Below are 23,546 nucleotides of genomic sequence, written 5' to 3'. Positions count from 1 at the left end.
AAGTTCTTTGTTAAGTCCACATTATCCAGTTTTCATTTGATCATCTTAATATTCAAGTAGGAGAACACTGGAATGTCCATGCCCTTTCTATGACCCACCACCTTCGATTAGTACATGCTGACTGGCAAATTACTACAAAAAGCTTTAATGCACTTTCTGATTAATCATTTTCCCGTATTAAGTGTGGAATAGCATTTAATGCAGTTTAGTAAAAGAGCACCTATATTTTTCTTAGGTCCTTCTTGTTGTTCCTTTCAGGCCTCAGCAGAATAATATAGCATTTAGGGATAAAGATACAGCACAACAGTCCAGCACTGGAGGCCAGAATAGCAAATATCTCCACTGCCACCATGTACTTGCCCTTGGAGCTCAGGTATGTTGGGATGAAGGAGATCCAGACGCTGCAGACAACCAGAAGACTGAAGGTGATATTCTTGGCCTCATTGAAACTGTCAGGTAGATTTCTTGCTAGGAAAGCTATAATGAAGCTGATGCCAGCCAGAAATCCCAGATAACCCAGAACACAGTAAAATGCAATTACTGACCCTTCATTACATTCAATTAATATTGTTCCAATTTCTGATCTCCTATTAAGAAATGCAAATGGGGGAGCAGTGCACAACCAGAAAAGGCATAAAACTGTTTGAATAAGTGAACAGGAAAAGACTATAGAATTAGAGACCCTGGAACCCATCCATTTATGGAGTTTGCTTCCTGGTTTGGTAGCTTGGAAGGCTGTGACCACAGTGATGGTTTTTGCCAGTATAGAGGAGAGAGCGATGGAGAAAGTGATCCCAAATGTAGTCTGTCTGAGAATGCAGGTGACATCCTCAGGATGCCCAATGAATAACAATGAACAGAGGAAGCAGAGTATGAGGGAAATGAGGAGAATATAGCTGATGTGTCGGTTGTTGGCTCTCACTATGGGAGTGTCTCTGTAATAAATAAAGATTCCCAAGATGACATTAGTGATGAGAAAGAAGAACATGCTGAAGAAAGTTAAAGCAATCCCTAGAGGCTCTTCAAAAGACAGGAAAGTTATCACTTTTGGGATGCAGGCATCTCTTTTCTGATTTGACCATTGATCATCCGGACATGTTGTACAGGTGTCCATATCTGAGAAAGAAGATTATCATATCATTATCTCACATCTATCATGAGGTCTATTTACTAAAGTGCAATTAAATATCATGAGTCCTATAATCTTCACAGCTCAGCCAAGAAAGAGTAGTTTAATTCACATTAACTGCATGGAGAGTGAAGGACTGTGAACTGCATTTTGAGTTAGCACCTGGTACTTTAACTCTAATGTCTGCAAATGGCTGCATGTACGAGCAGGTAGTATATGCACTCATGCTACTACAAGCAGATACCATAGACCATTGCACAAAAAAATGCAACCATTCCCCCCAATATGAATCCTGAACCCCTCCATTCTACTGGAGAAGACCTAACCCTTCTCTCGCTCATACAAATCACCCAGCCTTTAATGGTGGTGTCCCTGGGGATTAGGCAGGGGGCATGAGCAATCCTGACATTTTCGTTGCTTTTCAAGCTCAAATTGAAAATAGTGGCTCTGATCCATAGTACTACAGTGTACCAAATAAGTAAGATACAACTTTGAGTTAGTTCTGAAAGGCTGATAAAGCAATATGAGGAAAGAGGAATCATTATTACCCCACTTGTAATGCATGAGAGACACCCATAAAAAGTGTTGGGGGTGTGATTTCAGGCTTGGGTCTCTGGCCCTATATCAAGGAGTTATGGGTCAAAGATATTAAGAGAAACAAATGCCACAAACTTTATTGGAATGGTAGGTAGGGTGGACAGGTGAGTAGTATGGAAATCTAGAATCCTGTCAGGGGTGTGAATTCAAAACAGCACATTGCACTCTTCATACAGCTATCTTCAGACATTCAGTTTTTCCTTGGAACTTATTCTCAATAGTTCATCACCTTAATCCAAGACAGGGCCAAACAACTTTAAGCTGTGCACAATTCAGTCTTGCAGCCATCCCTGTGGGTTTTAAATAATTATTTTTTCTTTTTTATATAGTTTCATAAGAACATAAGAATTGCCACCTGCTGGGTCAGACCTGTGGTCCATCGTTAAATAGTCTGTTTCCGCGGTGGCCCTTAGGTCAAAGACCAGTTTCCCAACCGAGAACAGCCCTACCTGCGTAAGCTCCAGTTCTCTTATTGTAAACCATTTAGATATCTTTGATGGATATAAATCAAGAAATTAATAAACCTGAAACTTATGGAAAGTGTATTCAAGCAGCCTGGTATAATTCTGCAAGCAGAGAATCAGTTTAGACAAGCCCACAACTCTCAGGAGGAGCCAAGTGATTAAAGAACAGCCTACTCTTGTTGCAAGTTTCCACAAGCCTAGCAATGGAAGGCAAAGAGGTGGAACGGAGAGCAGCAGCACTGAGAAGACACAGGAAATGAAGCCAAAAGCCCAGCCACACTTGGAGTGGAGAAGCAGAGTCCCCCAATGAAACCAGGTCATACATCTACATCCCCACCCGCACCCTCCGCTCAGAAACGGAGATACGCCCATGCATTTCCCCCGGAAGGTCCCTCCTCTCAGAAACCGCCTGCAAACGCTCCTACAGCCACTTCATTCCCCAACTCAGGAACCAACTCCCCCCTCAACTCAGACTACAGAACTCACTAATGACATTCTGGAAAATGGTAAAGACCCTCCTCTTCAACTAAAGGTCACCCACAGTCTACACCCAACCCTCTTAAATCCCACCTCTACCCTTCTTTCTCCATTCTAATCTTCTGCCTAAATTTCTGTATAGTCCACTCTCAGCCTATACTCAAATAACTTGTATCTAAACTAAACTACTTATATTTAAACTACTATTCTTAATTTGCTGTATAGTCCCTATGTCTAAACTGCTGCACAGTCTCATATGTCCAAGTATTTAAATCTACTGTATAATCTTGTGTGTCCAATACACTCCATTGTGAATGTTTACTTGTAAACCGTTCTGAGCTACTGGGAGGACGGGATAAAAATCTAAATAAATAAATTAAATTAATTTTGTATTTGAATTCTGTGAAAATAAAATGAAGGAAGGGGTTCTCAGGGAAGACAAGGCCATAGTCAAAAGATTAAATTAATGTTTTGCATTTGTCTACAATGAGGAAGATAAGGGGCAGATACCAGTATCAGAAATGGTAGTCAATGCTGATAAATCATAGAAACTGAAACAGATCTCTGAAATACTGGAAGATATAGGGGTCCTTTTATCAAGCAGCGGTAGGGGTTTAACCACCTGCCACTCTAGCTGCTAATGCCTGCATTGAGCAGGTGTTAGTTTTTTAGCCGGCCGTGGGGGTTAGCCGCTAGCGCGGCTTGATATAAGGACCCCTTAATGTATTTTGAAGATTTAAATTACTTAATTATATTATTGTAATCACATCATATGTATTATTGTATTAATAATTGAGATGAGTATGGGAGAAAATATTTGTTTTATGTATTATTTGTGTAGTTTATAGTGCGTTTTATGCAGTATTTTATGTTCAATTAATTATATTGCACTATCAAAGATTGAAAATCAATAAAGATTAAAAAAAAGGCATGCTAATTTTAAGGCTTCAATGGCTGGGAGGGTTTAGATAGGCTAGAATAGGTAGTAACGGAGATTTCAGCAGTTGGAACCCAAGCACAGTACCGGGTAGAGCTTTGGATTCTTGCCCAGAAATAGCTAAGAAGAAAAAATTTAAAAAAATTTAAATTGAATCAGGTTAGGCAGACTGGATGGACCATTCGGGTTTTTAGCTGACGTCATCTACTATGTTATCTCACTTTTTTAAACAGCCACCTCACCTCAATAATTTTGTAATAATTCATCTTACTTTTATAAACATGTCCCCATCAGTTTTACAGCAATGGGAGAAAATCTTTAGATTATAAGCCCTTTTGGGACACTTCAAGTTTTATTTCATTTTATTTTATTAAAAATGAATAAACCACTCTGTTCTAAAGAGATATACAGTACCTACAATGTATAAAAAATCTGAATGTAAGTCATCCTTCAGCTACAAATACAGAAGTTCACGTGTTTTACGCATTATCTTAAAAATTCTATAATATATATATTTTTTATATTTTGGTGATGGTGTGGTTCTATATAATTTTCATAAGACAAGATTGATGCTTTTTTTTTTTAATTTCAAAGTATCTCTGTGCTTAGGCTACGCTGAGGACCTGAGTTTTCATAGAAAGATAGAAACATGACAGCAGTTAAAGGCCTAATGGCCCATCCAGTTTGCCCTTCCCCACCATCCATTATCTTCTCTTCTCCATAAGAGATCCCACATGCCTGTTCCATGCTATATTAAATTCAGATACAGTCTTCATCTCCACCACTTCCACTGGGAGGCCATTTCACATTTCTACCTCCCTTTCTATAAAGAAGCATTTTCTTAAATTACTCCTGAGACTATCACCACTTAGCTTCATCCTATGCCTTCTCCGTCTGGTATCCTACCCTATGGTGTTTTGTTTTTAAAGAGACAAGGGCTAGTTCCTGAATTATCACCATGACTGCGTGGCCAGCTGGTAGGAAGAGAGGAATCTTAAAGAGTTTCCTTTTTAAAGATGCGTTTGATGTGTGAGCTTAATTAAGGATTATTATCAATTTTTTTCTTTTTTTACCTTTTTATTTCTCCGTTTTCTCCCCTACCTGTTGCATTTTTACCATTTATGTTTTCTTTAATATATACGATTGTAGTTCTACCCTTTCTTTCCTTATGTGTCTGTTAGTTGGTATGACTTTATTTATTAATTTGTATGATAATGTGTTAAATTTATGTATCCTTTTATAATTAATCTGATGTATCTATTTTTTTATCTGTAAATCGCTTAGCAAATTAAATTAAGCGATTCAATAAGTCAAAAATAAACTTGAAACTTGAATCTTATCAAGTATTTTCCCCCTTCTGTAAAGGAAAAAAATAGTCCCAGCCAGCCTGTTTTCTCCCTTATTTGTATCTATCCTATCAATCATTGAATTTCCAGCACCTTATCATATGTATGAAATTAAATGTCTTTGGCTGATAAGCAGTATACAAATTTTTTAATAAACTTGAAAATGAATTACACTTTTTGGAGACCTACAGCCCTTCTTCATTTCAAGAACAGGGACCATAATAGATACCCTATATTTATTTGAATCCCATGTTTTCCATGATGTCACCCACCAGTTTGGTTGGAGATCTCTCCCTCTGCACACGGAATACAGTCATAGCAGCAGATGGGTTTTCCTTCCTTGGTTAATTTCCTGTAACCAGGATGGCAACTTGGACTGCATCTGAACTGCGGAGGTTTCTGAAGATTGAGAAAGCATGTTATGTAATGTCATTTAATACTGGATGGTTGTTTCTAAACTGGAATGTTTCTTTTATTTATTTTTAAATTGTCATCATGTGTCACAGCATATTTCATGCTTAGGAAGGTACTTGTAAAAATACCCCAAAAAGTGTTGATTCTTGTCATTGCATAGCCAGATTAGACCAGCCTCAGATCAGATGTGAATGGAAATAGATTTATAAAGACTAATTAAGTTATATAATATTTAGAGCTTACTAACCTAAGGATAGGTTATAGCAATCAATAATTGAATATTCATAATACATTACATTAAAAATAAAAACGGAAATGAAAAAAAAGTTGTTAAAAAAAATGCAGAACAGCCAACAAATTTCAAAATAGAAAAAACAGCATCATGCCGCTCTCACATCCCATTTGCTTCCTTAAAAAGAACACCTTCTCCTTTCTAAGTGGGGAAGTGGCCAAGTGGTTCAAGCAGCTCCTCAGCACCCTGAGGTTGTGAGTTCAATTCCCACAGCAGCTCCTTGTGACTCTGGGAAAGTTGTTTAATATTTGTCTTTTGGAACTTTGCCTGTTCTAGCAATTTTTAAAGACTCGTTATTAAACTTTGATACAAATGGTAAATAAAGGATTTGTGACTACAGGATGGACTTGACATCTCCAGTGCTTCTTTTTGTTGATTTTGATTTGCCTCGAGGCTTGGTACCTTCTTTCCCTGTCTAAAACACGTAAAACACTTTGTAATCATTGAAAAAAGCAATATATTAAGCCCCATCCCCTTTCTTTCTATTTCAAATGAGTGAGCAGTTTGTTTTAAGTAAGTAGGCAGACGTGCCTGTAAGAGTTAATTAGTGTCAATTAACACCAGTTGATTAATTACTATGGGCTAGATTCACTAACCTTCCGATCCGTGTCTGATCTGTTGGCGATTGGAGGCAGGTTGACCGATTCTCCAACCATCTTAATACAAATGGAGTGATCGGAGGCACGCCACCAACCGATTACACGCTAGAGCCCTGACAGTAGTGACAGGAGAATCAGCCTCTTGTCACTGCTGTCAGGGCTTCTACCGGCTTTTAAAATTTTTTTTAATCGGGCAGATATTTTGCGTGTTTTACACACCCAAAATATCAGCTCGATTAAAAAAAAAAAATGAACCCCCTCCCTCTCTCGACAAGTACCCCATCACTCCTTCCCCGAATCCCCCAAAAATGTGCCCCGCCACTGCCGTCCTTTTTGGACTTGTCCCATTATTCAAAATTTTGGGAAAAGAATAATATCCTATATGTCAAAAATAATTGGGAGATCTTTACGTAGTTTTCCGACCCATTTTGTTTTAGATTTGCCAGAGGCTTTCAGACATTTGCCTAGGGGTCATCGGGTGCTGTGTAGGAAGATGAGTTTATTGGCCCCAAAAATATTTTACAATATTGGACGGTCCCTAACCCCCCAAAGTTTTGGCATTAACGAAACCAGTTACATCAGTTGGCCATCTGGGAGGCGAGAGATGCTGGAAGGCCTGAGAAGAGAAAGTTGATGTTTATGAATATATGGGAACCTTACTTACAAACCTTGCATCCTAAGGGCCGTAGTGCGGTCTTAAGATGGGTGTCCTAGAGTGTATTGATGTGTCATAGTGAGATGAATTAGAGAATACCACTGGGGGGAGGGAGGGTTATGGGTGGGGAGGTGGGGGGTATTTATGCTTCTTATTTTATATTATTTGATGCATTGTTGTATTATACATAATGTGATGTGCTTATGTTGTTTTTGATATTGTTTGCATCAATAAAAACTGTTTGAATCTAAAATTATGGCAGGAGGGTTACCACTTCCTCCTGCCATCGGTCCCACTCCCAACTTCCCCCCACAAAAAAAAACAAATGACAGGAGAGAGGCCGACTCTCTCCTGCCACCCACCGGATGCCTCCTCCCCGTTCCCGGTCCCTCCCCGTACCTTTAACAGAGAAGGAGGGATGCTCAATCCCTCCTGATCCAATGCCTTTCTCAATCCCTCCTGATCCAATGCCTTTCTCAATCCCTCCTGATCCAATGCCTTTCTCAATGAGTCTGATGCAGGGGGTGGAACCTAAGGCCCTGATTGCATCAAGCGCCTTGGGCTCCTCCATTGGAAGGGGCCTGAAGTGCCTCAGCCAATCAGGGACTTCCTTAGTCAGTACTTACTAAGGAAGTCCCTGATTGACCAATCAGGGACTTCCTTAGGTACTCACTAAGGAAATCCCTGATTGGCTGAGGTGCCTCAGGCCCCTTCCAAGGGAGGAGCCCAAGTTGCCTGAGCCAACAAGGGCCTTAGGCCCCACCCCGTGCATCAGACTTGGGAGAAGCATTACTTACTAAGACCTTAGACCACTCCCAAGGGTAGAGCCCGAGGCACCAGAGCCAATCAGGGCCATAGGCTTTGCCCCTGCTGCCATAGGCTGTGACAGCAGTGGGCACAGGCACATGGGGGATCATCGGGGGGCATCGTCATGGGTGAAAAGGCATGCAGGTTAAAGGTTTTTTATATATTCTGCATAAGCGCATTGCCAGCCCGTGGTTTCAAAAGAAATGTTAAACCCATGGGCAGGAGAGTTGGGGCTGAGAGCAGGAGATCGGGGCAGAGAGCAGGAGATCATGGCAGAGAACAGGAGATTGGGGCTGAGCAGGGTTTTAGTAGAAGTGACTGGTCCTCACCAGTCACTTGTTTTTGGATCGGCCAGCCTGTCGGTGTGCCTGAAAAATGTTTAGTGAATCGCGTCCTTCCTACTTTGCATGCCATTTCCCCTCATTTGCATGCATGGATCAGAATCGGATCGGAGGAGAGGTTAGTGAATCAGGTTGGAGAAAAATCAGGTCGCAAAGGGGTCACAATCTGATCCGTACATGATTGGTTTGCTTAGTGAATCTAGCCCTACATGTACACACATGGGATCAGCACTCCAATTTAAATCACCTTTACAGAATCTGGAAGCTAACGTTTTGCCCATAAAGCCAAAATACACCATTCTATTGACCATTTTATGACAAGTTTCATGATACCTGTTTGGATCAGCACCTCTGATCGCTTAAATCTGACCTGAGTGAAAGAACTCTCCCAGACGATCGCCTTCTCATCAATGGTGAAATCCTGCCCTGGGGGAGCATGGGGGTTATAACATCCAACAACTTTATATTCCAATGTTGTATTAGGAAGAAAGTTCAAATTCAAAATATCGTATCCAATGGCGAGTTCTCCATTTTCATCCAGGTACATCTCTTTCCCTAGACCATTCTTAAAATGGAGGTTCCTCAGATAACGATGGAGCTAAGAAATTAGGGGTGCATTTTAAGTAGTGTCAGGTTAGACAGCTAATTTCAGGCATACATAAACATTTGTTTATAACTATAAAAGAGAACTCATTTTAAACTGCTTTAATTAGTCACCCATCCACAATCTATAAATCTCTTTATATGTACAATATGTCCTATTATTCAAGAACAGCAAAAGGAACTGTCTGATAAGTTGGAAGCACTCATGAGCCAGTACTCAGAGGAAACTTATGCACAGAACATTCAAGAACTAGAGGAGCAAATGAAGAAATATACAAGTGAACAGAGGGCAATATAAATAAGAAAATATAATCGAGAACATATGGATTACACACGTGGGTATGTTTATCAATGGATGAATAAGAAAAGTAATATTCGCAAAAGCAGACAGACGGGGAAGTAAGTGCTCTTTAATTTATCCACTAGTGGTTCTTTATCTGAATCAGAAGAGAAACAAAGTTTAAAAGAGCCTGACCAGGCAAGGTCAGTTAATTTCCAGCCTATTCTGTCGGAATCTTTTTTACGTTTACCAGCACAACCACCAGTGGAAGCTGTGGAAGTGGTAGACCCGGTGGTAAAACCCAAAACCAACAGGATCAAGAAAGTGGCTCGCAAGTGAACACAGGAGTGTTCAATTTGAGAAAAAAATAAGCACAAAGAAGAAAGGATAAATGAATTGAAATAGTATTTAAACACTTATAAGGACAAAAAAAAATACAGCAGGACTAATGAGGAGTCCATCCAACTAGAGTCCTTTGACCCTACTGGCCTTCTGAAGAACCTGCGGTTAAACACTAGCAAGTCTTTATACTTTTGTAAAAACTTTTTGCACTTTGATATTTTGTTACTCCTTTAATGAGGACACTGCATTGGATTCTGGTATACTGGAGGATTCAATTTAAATGTGCCAGTGTTGTTTTTAAAAGTTTATATGGGATCTTTTCCCCATTACTTAATCTTTCTTTGAATTCTCAATAACCCCTTTCATCTAGAGCAGGGGTCTCAAAGTCCCTCCTTGAGGGACGCAATCCTGGCAGGTTTTCAGGATTTCCCCAATGAATATGCATAAGATCTATGTGCCTACACTGCTTTCAATGCATATTCATTGGGAAAATCCTGAAAACCCGACCTGGAAAAACCTGGATTGAGGCCCTCAAGAAGGGACATTGAGATCCCTGATCTAGAGTAATACATAAATTAAAATTAGTATTCCCTTCCACTAGAGGTATACAAACCTTAGGTAGGCTGTCTTACTCTATGGCATTTGCTTTGGTAAAAATCTGGAATGATCTTCCTTTAGAAATTAGACTTCTCTCTTCTTTGACACTTTTTAGAATGACTTTGAAGATGTATCTTTTTAAGAAATTCTTAAATAATAAATAAGGGATTGTAATAGATTAATTTTGTCCAATCATTGTCTCCTTTGCCTCTTTGGTTAATTTAGTAAACCGGATCGAGTCCCTTTCTTGGAATGATCCGGTATATAAGACAAAGGACTGGATCGATTGGTATTGGTTATACATAATTCAATGAATATCTAATTACAGTGGAGCTCATTGCAATTCAAACAAATAACTAAAGGGATAGATCTGTTGGCTACTACTGCATGATGAAAGGGTGAGGAGGTATATAATTTGATAGGGGAAGAGCAGAGTCAGGAGCTGTTTAACCTGTGGTACTGGGGTTATTGCTGGGCGTGTGACAAAAACTGAAACAAAACTTACATATTCAAATATAAGTCGATCCGAATATAAGCCGAGATCCCCATTTTCCCCCCAAAAGGAGGAAAAATTGTTGACTCGAATATAAGTCGGGCGGTTTAATATTCAAGGGTCCTGCCCTGCCAGGTTCTGCACTCAGCCCCCCTCCCTCCCTGCCCTGCACTCAGTCCCATTCCCTACCAGGCTGTGAACCAAGCCCTCCTACCTGCCAGGCTCTGAACACTGTCCCACCTTCCTTATTTGTACCCTCTTCCCCCTAAAAATTGCCAACCTCATCAGTGATGTCACAATGGCTTGATTGTCCCATACTCCCCTCTAACCCAGCCAGCAGATTAACCCTTCCCCTTAACTTAAACCACCTAGTGTTAGGCCGGGACAGGAGGGATCCCTCCCGTCTCCTGCCCCAGCTGACACTAATAATTACCAGCTTTCCTCCTTCTCTCCCTCTTGTACCTGTTCCCAGGTGGTCCAGCGTGTATCCCACACTGAAATCCTCCTTTGTAAAGGTAGTAGCCAGTGGCACACCCAGGCTGGCACGCAGGAGTGAGCTTTTCATGCTGCCAGCCTGCCCTGCACCACTCCTTGATAGGCTGCCGTGAGAACCGCAAATCCTGTGAGAACCTGTGGCAGCCTATCAAGGAGTGGTAAAGGGCTGGCCGGCAGCAAGAAAAGCTCGTTCCTGCATGCTGACTCGGGTGTGCCGCTGGCTACTATATTTACAATCTTCAGGAGGATTTCAGCTCGGGATACATGCTGAAGCACTAAATTTTGAAAAGATGTTGAGGGGGACCTCCGACAGAGTCTCAGCTCCTTTCACTCTCTCTCCTGCCTCTAATCACAGAGAAGGAGGCCCCGGGCTCAGAGGGCCTGCAGTGTGTGAAGGATCAGGGACCCTTTCTCTCTGGCTTCGGAGGGAGGAGAGGGAGGGCCGTGCTATGGAGGTGTTGAATTCCTCGCTGAAGGAGAGGGGCTTCCGATTGCCAGGGGAGAGAGGAGAGGGCTCTCAGAGCATTGTTATTCAGTGCTGGCTGCTCTTGCTGCAGTAGGAATCCTGATCAGCTCCTCAGTATGCAGGTCTCAGTGCAGCTCCTCACGCCATCAATGGGCGGAGGGGAGGAAAGAGATGAAGGAGGGGGCAGGCCAGAGTAAAAAGCATTTAGGCAAGTGCCGGAGAGAGGCAGCGGAGGAAGAAAGGAGGGGGGTACGGAGAGAGAAGAAAGAGTACAGGGTTAGGGCTCGATAGAGAAGAAAGAGTATGTGGGTTGGGGCTAGATGGAAAAGGGGGAGGGAGAGGTGAGTGCCAGAGATGAACAGGGGGTGAGACTGGTGAACAATTCCAAAATAAAGGGAGAGCAAAGAAAATGCGAGTGCTTAGGGGGTGACATGATAGAGAACAGAAAGAGGGGGAAGGGTCATCCATTGACAGGAAAGGAGGGTAAGACCTGTAGCTTATTTCCTGCTCCCAGAGGAAGAAGCAAGAGTAAGTTCACAAGGTAAGATAGCGGGGCACCATGCTGGCATCAGGGAGGGACGGAGGTATAGCAGGCACTGCTTCATCTTTCTAAGAAATTTAAGGCTATTGGAGTCCCACTGGCAGGGCACAGCTGGATTGGCTACTGCTAGGAAACAGGATAGTAGGCTTGAGTCCTTTGGTCTGACCTAGTATGTGACCCAATTGGGGAGTGAGAGGAAAGAAGGAAGAAGGAAGACCAGGGAAGGGAGAGGAGAAGAAATAGAGATGCCAAGACCATGGGGCACTCCTGGATAAGAGACCCTCTTATTAGATGGATGTTTGCAGCTTCTGAGATAAGTCCTTGTAGATGATAGTTTAAGTTTGTTGGACATATGTGACTTCCTGCTTTCACAAGGCTCATCAAATAGTGATTTTTATACTTTTCTTTGCTTTTTGAAATTCTGGAATGTTGTGATTTTGCACTTTACACTTTGGGCATTTTATTGTAACTATTACCAATTTTTGCATTTTTGAATTCATATTTATTAGATTTTTATATATATATATATAGATAGATAGATAGATAAATATAGATATAGTTATAGATATATTGAGCTAGAGCTAGAGCTAGAGGATGGTGTTATATGATGTTTGTGGATAACTTTGCAGGCACTGTAGGGTGTTGTATGCTTGACTAGCCCTGGTGAACATCTGACTTTTTGTCAAGAAGTTCCCATAAACTGATTGCCACCCTCTGCTATCTATTACATTTTCTGAATCCATTGGTACTTCTAACCAGTATTAATTAAACAGTGCAAACTTGAAAGCCCATAGGCAGTGGCGTTCCAAGGGGGGGCGGGGGGAGGTCCACCCCGGGTGCAGTCTTAGGGGGGTGCACAGCCAGCCAGGTCCCTTTACCTTCGTGGCGAATCCCCCCCGCCCGCCTGACCGTCCGACTGACTGACCACAGGCCCGGTCTGACAAACCTCCCTGCCCTGTGACCGCGAGTTTAAATTACCTTCTTACAGCAGCTGGAGTATTAAATCTGCGTGTGACAGCCGTAAAGGTCATCTCTGACGTAACCGGAAGTTGCATCAGAGACGACCTTTACAGCAGCCATATGCAACTACAACGCTCGGCTGCTGTAAGAAGGCAATTTTGACTTGGGCAACAGGGCAGGGAGGTTTGTCGGACCGGGCCTATTGTTGGGCGGGCGGGAGAAAGGGAGGAAAGGTGGAGTGGAGTGAAAAAGACGCTGACAGGACATTGGGAAGAGAGGGGGGAGAAGGACGCTGACAGGTCATGGGGAAGAGAGAGTGGGGAGAAGGACACTGACAGGTCAAGGGGAAGAGAGAGTGGGGTGAAGGACGCTAAAAGGAAATGGGGAAGAGAGAGAGGGGAGAAGGACGCTGAAAGGAAATGGGGAAGAGAGAGAGGGGAGAAGGACGCGTGGGGAGAAGGACGCTGAAAGGAAATGGGGAAGAGAGAATGGGGATATGGATGCTGAAGGGAAATGGGGAAGAGAGAATGTGGAGAAGACACTGAAGGGAAATGGGGAAGAGAGAATGTGGAGAAGACGCTGAAGGGAAATGGGGAAGAGAGAGTGGGGATAAGACGCTGGCAGGGAAGAAGACAGAGATGTCAGACTATGGGGGAGCGGAGGGAAGAAGATGGGTGCCAGACCAATTTGGAAGGGGGAGAAAGGGAGAGGCACAGTAACAGAGCAAATGGAAGACGCAGAGAGAAGAGAGACAGTGGATAAAAAGAATTGAATGAGAACATGAGGAAAGCAGAAACCAGGCAACAAAGGAAGGAAAAAAATTCTTTTTTTTTTTTTTTTGCTTCAGGATAAAGTAGTATATTAGTTGTGTTGATAACAATTTATAAACAAAGCCCTGCCAGCTGAATATCTCTTTCTCCAATTCAGCAGCCAGAACTTTGATTTATAAGGAAGGAATAAGCTAAATATTGCAGTACTGAGGCTTGTATGGATGCTGCGGGGATGGTGACGGGGTGGTGAATGGGATGGCAGTGACAGGGCGGTGAAGGGGACGGTGCAATGACGGGGACAGATTTTTTTCCCCATGCCATTCTCTAGTGCTCATGTCAAAAGCTTCTCTCTGACTCAGCTTCCTGTTTCCGCTTTTGACTGAGCACCACATTGCCGATCTGAAGTTCTGTTGATGCCAGGGGTAGGAGGCCCGTTGCCGATCTTAAGTGTCATCGCGGGAGGGGGGGTTGCAGATTTTGTTGCCAAAATTGGAAAGATGAGGAAGGGAGAAAGATGGGCCTGTGGTGGATGGCGAGATTGAGAGAAGGGGCAGATGATGGAAGTGGGGAGAAAGGGGAGAGAGAAGAGGGTAGATGATGGGGAAAAGGATTGAGTTAGGGAAATACTGGAGGGGGTGAGGGAAAGAGGTGGCAAGTTGAAGGTAGACAGTAAAAAAGGAAATTGATGAGAAGGTAGTAAGAATGTAATCTAGATGGATGCAGAAAATAAATTGAAAAGGAAAATGAGGGAAGAAAGGGATTGCAGAAGAGAGGTGTTGGAGAGAAGAGAGATGCCAGACCAATGGGGGTGAAAGGAGAGATGGAAGGGGGAGGCATACAGTTTCTGGAAGGGGCATAGAAGGAGAGAAGATGCCATATAGGGAGGGGCAGAGAGACGGCAGACAGTGGACGGAAGGAAGAGAGTAACAAGAAGATGAGGAAAGCAGAAACCAGAGAAGACAAAGGTAGAACAAAATTTTTCTATTTATTTATTGCTTTAGGAGACATGTGTCACTGTTTCTGTGACACATGTTTATGCAGAGTCCAGCTTCTTGCTGGTTCAATTTAACCTTTGTCTATGTATTTCTATTTTATCCCCCCTTTTACAAAACTGTGGAGCATTTTTTAGCGCCAGCCGTGGTGGTAGCAGCTCTAATACTCAGAATTCTATGAGCGTCAGAGCTGTTATCACCGTGGCTAAAATCCACACTACAGTTTTGTAAAAGGGGGAGGGGTTAGTTTGTGATGACATATTCCATACTAGGCGAAGGTGTTTTCTGTGTTCTGTGTGTTCGAAAGACATGGTTTTCTGTTAGGATTGATCTATACTAGTCTAGCTTGTTTAGTTTTACAATGGGTGTATTGATGTACTGCACACTGCAATATGTAAGATGCTGCCTTTTCCTAGGTACTCACAAGTGATGTGTGGCTTGTTACTAAAAATTATGTTTTTCATACAGATGGGGGGGGGGGTGTGTGCCAAAAAATGATGGGTCCCGTGTGTCACATATGCTAGGTACGCCACAGCCCATAGGTGCAAGACAGTTCCATGAATTAAGAGTAGGTCTCTTTCTTCCAATTTATATGTTATGACCCTTCTTTTATAGAGTAGGCTATTTATTACGAAGGAAAAGAGATACCAGACCATGGAGAGAGAAGGGGAGGAGACAGATACCAGACCTAGGAGGAGGAAAGGAGGAAGGAGACAGATACCAGATTTGAGGAAAGGAAAGGAGGAGAGAGAGAGAGAGATGCTAAAATCTGCTGGAAGGGAGGGAGAGATGGAAGGAAGAGGCAGACAGTTTCCGGAAGAGGCATAGAAAGAGAGCAGATGCCATATGGAAGAGGCAGAGAGAGGGCAGACAGTGGATGGAAGGAAGAGAATGATGAGGAATGCAGAAAGACAAAGATAGAAAAAAAATTTCTATTTGTGTTATTTATTTCTTTTTGCTTTAGAATAAAGTATTTTTGTAGCTGTATTGATAATAGTTTATTAATAGAAAATGGAAATAAGGTGATCCTGTTTATTGGACTAATTTTAATACATTTTTTACTAATTCAGAGACCATAACTCCTTTCCTTGGGTCAGGATAGGGATAATGTAAAAGCAGCATAGTTTATTGACCTGAAGAAAAAGGTTTTAACCACTGAAAGCTAATTGAGAAATGTACACTAAACTAAACTAAACCTTAAGTTTGTATACCGCATCATCTCCATAAAGATACAGCTCGACACGGTTTACAGGTAATTCAATAAATGAGGAAAGACATAATAAGAAATTAGAGGTTAAGAAGAGGATAGCTAGCTTTACATTTTAAATAGATAGCTTTACGTATTGAAGAAAAGCCAGGTTTTCAGATGCTTTCGGAATAATTGGAATGAGCCTAGGTTCCGCAGCGGGACAGGGAGGTTATTCCAAAGCTCAGTGAATTTTAAGAAAAGGGATTTCTCTAATTTACCTGCATACCTTTTAATGAGGGGAAAGATAGTTTGAGTATGTGGGCGGATCTGGTAGGGTCAGGTCTTGAAGAATTCCAGGATAGTGGGATTAGGGGAGGAAGAATGCCATGTAGGCTCTTGAAAATTAGGCAGGTACATTTAAAGTGAATCCTAGAAATCACCGGATGTATTAGTCCAATAAAATGATGGGCACTAAATTTTCTTCCCGCCATGCCCCTTGCCTCCTATCCAAATGCAAAATATAAATTGGTGGGCTTCCCAAAGCCCTACCAGCTGAATATCTCTTCCTCTAGGAAAGAAAGGGGGATTTGGTCAGAGATCTTTGGAGGTTGCATAGAAGAAAAACTGTACACTGCGCTGTTATGGTAATCTTTGTTGTTTGTTTTGAATTTTAAAATAAAAGAAATAAAGTGGAAATAAAGAAGTAAATAAGAAAATGGGTAAATAAATGGGGCAAGGCAGGGGGGCATGATAGGGGGACAGAGGGCCCAGTGGACCTGTGTGCCTAGGGGCCCTCGATGAACTAATCTTGTCCTGAATTCAGATTCTTACCTTCCATGGCAAAGAGTCCAAAACGTCCATATTTTCTCTGGTCCATGTAGTGCCATTTCTTGAGCCAGACATGATCATGTTATGCAGTGCGTGTGCCACGGCATACACAGCATTATACACACTGTAGCTGCTCCCAAAGAATGTGCTGAGACAGTGAGCTACGATACCTTTCTCAAGTGTATAGTTGCAGTCTCTTCTGATCTTCTTTGGGCATCTGCTGTCACACAGGACCTTCCACCAATGTTTACTATTGACATCACTTGCCAGCCTGACAGGTATCATCTCACGGATAAATTTATAAAAATGTGGCATAGCTTTCTTATATGGTTTGAATATAAAGAACTTGTTGCTTATGTTAAAATGTTTTAGATTTATATCTTTTTTTTCTACCTGAGTTATAGTGATAAAAACCTGGCCCCTTTTCACATTTGCTTGAAGATTCCATAGATCATTTAGAGAAAATGCAGCATTTTTATTAAAGTAGTAAATGTTCACAGCAGATGATTGTTTAATTGCTCTAAAAAATTTCTGTAATTCTAAAACTGAGCAAATGCTCTGGTGAGTACAGCTTTGATGTAATGCGATGCAGCCACCATTCTGTTCAATCCCTTCTTTCATGATCTCGATAGCTCTCACACTGCTTTCGTCATCGGTTGATAAGATATTGACCCATTTCCAGCCAAAATACTTCAGTAGCTTGCCTATCGCAGCACAGAGAAACAATTCATTGGGGACAGTCCGGTAAAAATAAGGATACTTAAAAGGGTCACTCATATAAAGATTCTGTGAGATATAACTGACCTGTCAGGAAAATATAAAATAATGAATATATAATCCTTTTTCATCTCTCTGAGAGAAGTTTATATCACATAGGTCATAGGATTTAATAGTACATAGTTTGCAGGAGGGTACTTGTGTCTAAGCTCCTGTTAGTCTCTCCTTTATAAAATTGCTCTTTATGAAGATCATTTTATAAAGGGATGCATAATATACCTTATATTACATGCTCCCCGTTTGGGGATATTTAGTCATTGACACATAGACAGCCTCACATTAGGCCAACTTTCTTCCTCCCACCCTCCCTCACAAATCCAGAGAGGTACATAAATGTATTTGAATCTATGTATTTGAGTCTCTATCTTTTTTCTATATAACAACAGGGACAGCTGTTGCCCAGACTCACAATACATCTGCTAATTCTTCTCCTTCCTTTCCTTCCATAGTTCATAGATACTCCAGTGAACTACTAGTGGGATTTCCCACTTGTGGCTGTTCTACATATTTCTTGCTGAACCAGCTCCAGGAAAAAAAGGACATGGCTCCTCCCTAAATTGGAATATTATAATTCCCTCCACAAAGCTCAAGCTCAAAACTAGATGGGCCACTTCCTCAGCACATACCTCTTTCTATTTAGATTTGGGAGCAGGAGTCTCAAATGTTCTTCCTGCAACTGCAATGGAAAGAGCATTTTGGCAGCATGATATAGATGAATTCATTTGAAGAGGATTTATATATGCAAGGTTGGACTGTATAGGGTAAGGGATAGAATGTAAAGTAAGATTAAGAATCTCTCTGACCTGTGGGTAGTGATATATCTGGAACATGTTGTAGAATGCATATGTTTCCTCATTTGTAAAGCCTTCAATGATGGCAGCCACTGTGCGAAATGAATTACACTTGAAATTTACGATTGTGCTCTGACCTGCCAAAATTTGCAAGGCTGATTCAATTATTTTCCTTGTATATGTAAAAGAATCTTTAATATGGAGCCCCAGTGTGATGTTGGGTAAGAGCTGTGAGTTGTTGTTAATTTCCTCCACCGCAAAAACAAAGGCCAAGAAGTTATAGTTAACATAATTAAAATATCTGTAATGACATTAAGAATCATAATTTCATAACAGTGTACCTGAAATATTTGCAAAAATACACATATTTATGCGTATTTGTTTTTTTAATAAAATATCAGAATGCAAAACAAAACAAAACTATATCTCTTTTACCATGCAGTGTGAAAAAGAAACCTGGTGTGCTGAAGTCACTTGTAATGCTGCCAGGAACATGCAGCTTTTTCTATTTTTTTTGATAATGGCCATGAGCTAATTTCCTCACTAAAGCAAGGCCATTAGATTGTGAGCCCTTCCAGGACCTCTTTTGCACATAGTATGAGCTCACACACTATTCCTGAGCTAATCAGTTAGCAATGCACAAGTGCTGATGGATTCGCATAGCTTTGTCCACCCTCTATTCCCTACAGGTATATCTTATCCTCTATAATAAAACCCTTACCCACGCATGCGCTGTTGATACAGCGTGATCCCTGCATCTGTTATTTGTGCTTCCATATTCATGGTGGATATCCTGAAAACCTGACCTGGCTCCGGCTCTCGAGGACCGGAATTGCCTACCCCTGCTCTAGGGTGTCAGCAGCATAAATGCCCTGAAACAAGTTGCCTTAAATCATGTACCAATGTCTGGAGTTGAAAAGGGCATATAATGTTTGGACTATTTTTGAATTTTCTGGGTTCTCTGCATTTACAAGTTGGTGGTGACTGCTAACAACAGAAGTAAATAGGAAAATAGAGTCACTTGATTAAAGGATTACATCATAAGATCAGGACCTGGAATAACTGCGTTATAGAAGGTCATATGATCCAGGTTTCATAAGCAACTCTGATACCTCTCTTCCAATTTAGAGCAAGCAGTTTTTTCAACAATTTGTTTTCACGTTCATTGCAACTCTAGGGAGTGATAGTAATTTATCTATTCATCTTTCCCCCTTTTTCTTTTGACTTATTGAGGCCGTGTGGGACAGTGTGTGAGAAACCCAAACAGAAACAACATTTCATGCTACTGATCCCATGGCAAGCAGTGGCTTTCCTCAATGTCCATCTCAAAAGCAGACTATGAACTTTTCCTCTTTGAATGAAAAAAGTATTTCCTCCTATTGGTTTGAAAAGTATCTCCTTTTAACTTCATTGACTGTCACCTAGTCTTTGTTTTCAAAGTATTCCTATGTAATGTAATTTAGTGTCTCCTGGTTTTTGTTCTCTTTGAAAGAGTGAAAAATTGACTCTCTCTTACTCTTACAGGGTATATATTTATCCTTCACTGATAAGTCTCTAACTCTAAAATTTGGAGAGTTCACAAAAGCAAAATATAGTTTCACAAACTGTTCACTCTTTCTATCCAAAAGAACATTTTATTTGGGAATCAGTGCTTCCCATTCAATCCAAGAACATAGCACCTTTGAAATTAAAATGATGAAATATTTTGACTTCTACCAGACAGTATTTAAAGATCTGGGCTTTATTTCATACTCCAAAGAAATTTAACACTGTTTTGCCACCTCTCTATCTCCTGTCCACCCACCCACCCCTCCGTCTTCCTGTGAAACTATCAATGAAATGCTTACATGTTTCCTTTATATATACTGATATTTGTCACCATTTGCATCAAAAAATGCATTGAGTTACCATTTTTCCTTTGTTTTGTTTTATTTCTGTTACCTTGAAAAGTGAGCCAACACAGCCACCAACCATTTCAACATATACACAAAGTCTTACTCAGCAACTCAGTGGCATGGTCATGGTAGGAGGTACCCACTCTCTCCTTCTGCACCCCCACACTCCTCCTGTGCCCCTATCAAACATTTATCTACTTTTCTTCCCATATCTCTTTAACTCTTTGCCAGCATAAGTAGCACCTGCAACCTCCTGCCCACACTGGTCTTGGCTCTGTTTATCAGCATTACCCCACACCATCTTACATCTGATCAGCTAGTAATGCTTCAGTTGCATTGCTTTTCAGTGGCATTAACCAGTCAAGTAGTGCTGAAAATCCAGGAGTAGCCAGCTAATCAGGAATTAACTAGGCAAGAGTCTCTCATGATGTTTAATTTGTTATCTAGAATTCCCTCCATTTTGTAAAGTATGTGCTTTAAATGTGACTGCACCTGCTATTTTGGGTGGTTGATTGAAAAAGGGAAATGCCCTGCCTTCTTGTGAAAATTTCATATATATTCACTGCTTTTCTCATCTTTTCAAAGCACCCCTCTGGGAAAACCTTCATACTGGCTGCCTAAATGTGAAAGAAGAAATGTACTTTTCATTGGGCAGAGGAAATTTTCAAACAGGACTATCATAAGAACATAAGAACATAAGCAGTGCCTCCGCCGGGTCAGACCATAGGTCCATCCTGCCCAGCAGTCCGCTCCCGCAGCGGCCCAAACAGGTCACGACCTGTCTGAATCTACAGAAGGGGCCCCCTTGCCACCTTGGTTTCCTATAGGGTCCTATCTTCCCATCGAAGTCCTAACCCTCCGGTCTTGCACATGCACGACCTGGTTGGGTTTCTATCAAGGAATGTTCATCTGTTTTAAGATTGACAAAAATGCAAATATATTAAACTTCAGTTTAAAAAAATGATAGCATATTAGCAGTGTATGGAAGATTATTTCTTGGCTAGTAAAAATTCACTTGCTACAGGTTATCATGAGTTTATGTGTTCAATGGTAAATAAAAATATTCATAGACAGAATGAGGACACCAAAAACTCAGATGTAATTATAAATGTAGTAATATCATATAAAAAAGAAGAAAAATGTAAACTCCTTATAAGACACTACAAAACATTCTTCATACAGGTACAAGTTATATTTCCAACAGCTAGTCACAGAGCAACTTACAAACAATTCTGAAATGGGAGGTAATGCACAATGCTACTTACCCTGAGTATTTAAAAGATATGGTCTTGCTAAAGGATTTAGTTAACTCAACTTCATACTGTTGAACAAATCCCCCAATTATAATGTCCCCATCCATATAGTAGCCATCTTCTGAAAAGTTCATGTACAGCTTTGGACATCGGCTCTCAATTGGTTTCCAGAGATCAGTGTAAAATATGAATAAAATCAAAAGGAGGTCAGCTGCCATATTTCAAGGTGAGGAACAACTGCTCTTTCTGTTCTGTCACTTTGGGAAATTTCTAGTGGAAGATTCTGCACGTCATGGTGAAATCCACCTTTTTAAAACTATGTATTATGTATCACGCAAGAAGTTTCAAACTGACACTGAGAAGACACTTTGATGGACACAGATCACATTATGAATGGACCAGAGAACTTCTCCTGATGTTGATGTGAACGCTGATCCGAGTGAGTATCCTGCAGCTGTGTGGGCCTCGTGTGATCTTTATAGGTCTCTGCTCCTGAAAGGTTCAGCCTCAGGGGATTTCATCCACTAACTTGTGCATTTGATATTAAATATAAATTGTTTTTATAAACTTGTTTTTCTGAACATGGCTTTGCAAGATAAATATTAATTTGAAAGGAGTGGTTTGTGAAGAGTATAATAATACCAGAAGGGGAATTGTGCACTTGATTTATGATACACAGAAAATAAATAAATAAGAAAATGCATTTCAATGATTAGAATATAACAGATAGTCAACCCCCTGAAGGCCATGACAGGACTTACTGTATATAGAATCATATTTTCTATCTTAGAGCTGAATTTATCAGTTGTTTAATTATGAAAATACTGAATTTTGAGGGCAATCTTGTGGATTTGTTCACAGGTGCATGGGTCTTTAGTCATATACAAATACGCATGGCAAAAAACCACTTTCCTATCTGTGTTATGGTCCTTGACACCAATAAAGCCTTTATGTTGAATGGAGGTTATGTATTTGAGGCATTGCACTGGTATCATCTAGGCTCCAATTTTATTAATAAGGTCAATATATTGCACTATTGCACATTGGCCTACATTTTTCTTGATGGTTGTATCACAGAGGCCTTTGAGTTATCCAGGGGAACCAATCAAGGATGCCCCAATCAAGGATGCTCTTCAATTTAGATTTAGATCCATTATTGCACACAATTCAGTCACATCTCACAATCTTTGGAATTCCCATGAGTTATCAAGTTAAGGAAGAAGTCCAGCATATGGCCTTCATAGATGATGTTCTCTTCTACTTAATGCATCCAGAAAAGTCTATCCCAGCATTACTAGCCCTGCTTAAGCATTTTGGAACTCTATCTGGATATACTGTAAACTGGGAGAAAACTGAAGTTATGCCACTTAATATACACTATACAAAAACTATGCTAGCTTCCTTTCTGCTTCAATGGTGCTCCTCTGGGCTTAAGTATCTTGGTATAAAATTTTTACCCCCTACATACACAGTATCTCATGCTAATTCAGTAGGAGATATAGTAGTATATAAGCATTAGACAACAACGGGTCTACTCAAAAGAGCATCTTTTGGTCAGTTTTTCAAGATTTTTCCAATGAATATGCATGAGATTATTAGAATGTACTGCTTCCATTGTATGCAATAGATCTCACGCATGTTTATTGAGAGAAATCCTATAAATCTGACTTGGTGAGGGCTGAGGTTGGACACCTCTGGTTTAGGTTTTCTTCTATACCCCTTCTTTAAATGTCAACACATACCACTGGAAGCTAGGGTTCCTCAGCATGGAAGAGAGATGGTTGAGGGGAAATATGATAGAGGTCTGTAAAATACCATGAGAAGTGGAACGGGTTGACATGAATCCTTTGTTTATTCTTTTCAAAAATAATAAGACTAGGAGACATGCAATGTAGTTACTAAAGAGTAAATTTAAAACAAGCTGGATGAAAAATGTCTTCATTCAACATGTATTTAAACTTTGGAGTTCATTGCCAGATGGGGCAGGAGTGGAAAGAGACCATTCCTCCCCATTCCACTAGACTGCTAGGGATCACCTTTGCATAATTCCCATAGTAATGAAGAGCCTGGCCATGGGGGCAGGTCTGAGATTTGGGGGAGGGACTGGGGAGTTAGAATGGTGAGGGGTGGGGAAGGTAAGTGAAGGGGACTAAAGATGGGAGATTAGAACCATGGAGGAATATGTGGAGAGATCAGACCAAAGGGGAGATTTGAGG

General features: G+C 41.0%; 1 protein-coding gene across 1 annotated transcript; it reads right to left on the bottom strand.

The window, feature by feature from the left end:
• Positions 1–220: 220 nt before the first annotated feature.
• LOC117368640 (vomeronasal type-2 receptor 26-like) lies at positions 221–21,548 on the bottom strand. The gene is made up of 6 exons (XM_033962367.1): positions 21,343–21,548; positions 18,195–18,483; positions 16,618–17,418; positions 8,429–8,656; positions 5,223–5,349; positions 221–1,116 (listed from the first exon to the last, which is right to left on the bottom strand). Exons 1-6 carry the CDS (start codon positions 21,546–21,548, stop codon positions 221–223), a joined length of 2,547 nt encoding a protein of 848 aa, XP_033818258.1.
• Between the last annotated feature and the right edge of the window lie 1,998 nt (positions 21,549–23,546).

The sequence above is a fragment of the Geotrypetes seraphini genome, chromosome 10 (genome assembly GCF_902459505.1).
Source record: "Geotrypetes seraphini chromosome 10, aGeoSer1.1, whole genome shotgun sequence".
Classification (NCBI taxonomy): domain Eukaryota; kingdom Metazoa; phylum Chordata; class Amphibia; order Gymnophiona; family Dermophiidae; genus Geotrypetes; species Geotrypetes seraphini.
Note: the sequence above shows the minus strand (reverse complement) of the source record. Positions and strands in the feature narration are given on the sequence as shown.

Bases quoted from the DNA above. Each gene is read 5' to 3' on its own strand.
- LOC117368640 (XM_033962367.1), bottom strand. From the start codon at position 21,548: ATGGCAGCTGACCTCCTTTTGATTTTATTCATATTTTACACTGATCTC. The intron at 18,484-21,342 runs GTAAGTAGCATT...ATGTCATTACAG, and splicing joins ATATCTTTTAAATACTCAGG to ATATTTTAATTATGTTAACT. The intron at 1,117-5,222 runs GTGGGTGACATC...CTTCTTTCTCAG, and splicing joins AGAGATCTCCAACCAAACTG to ATATGGACACCTGTACAACA.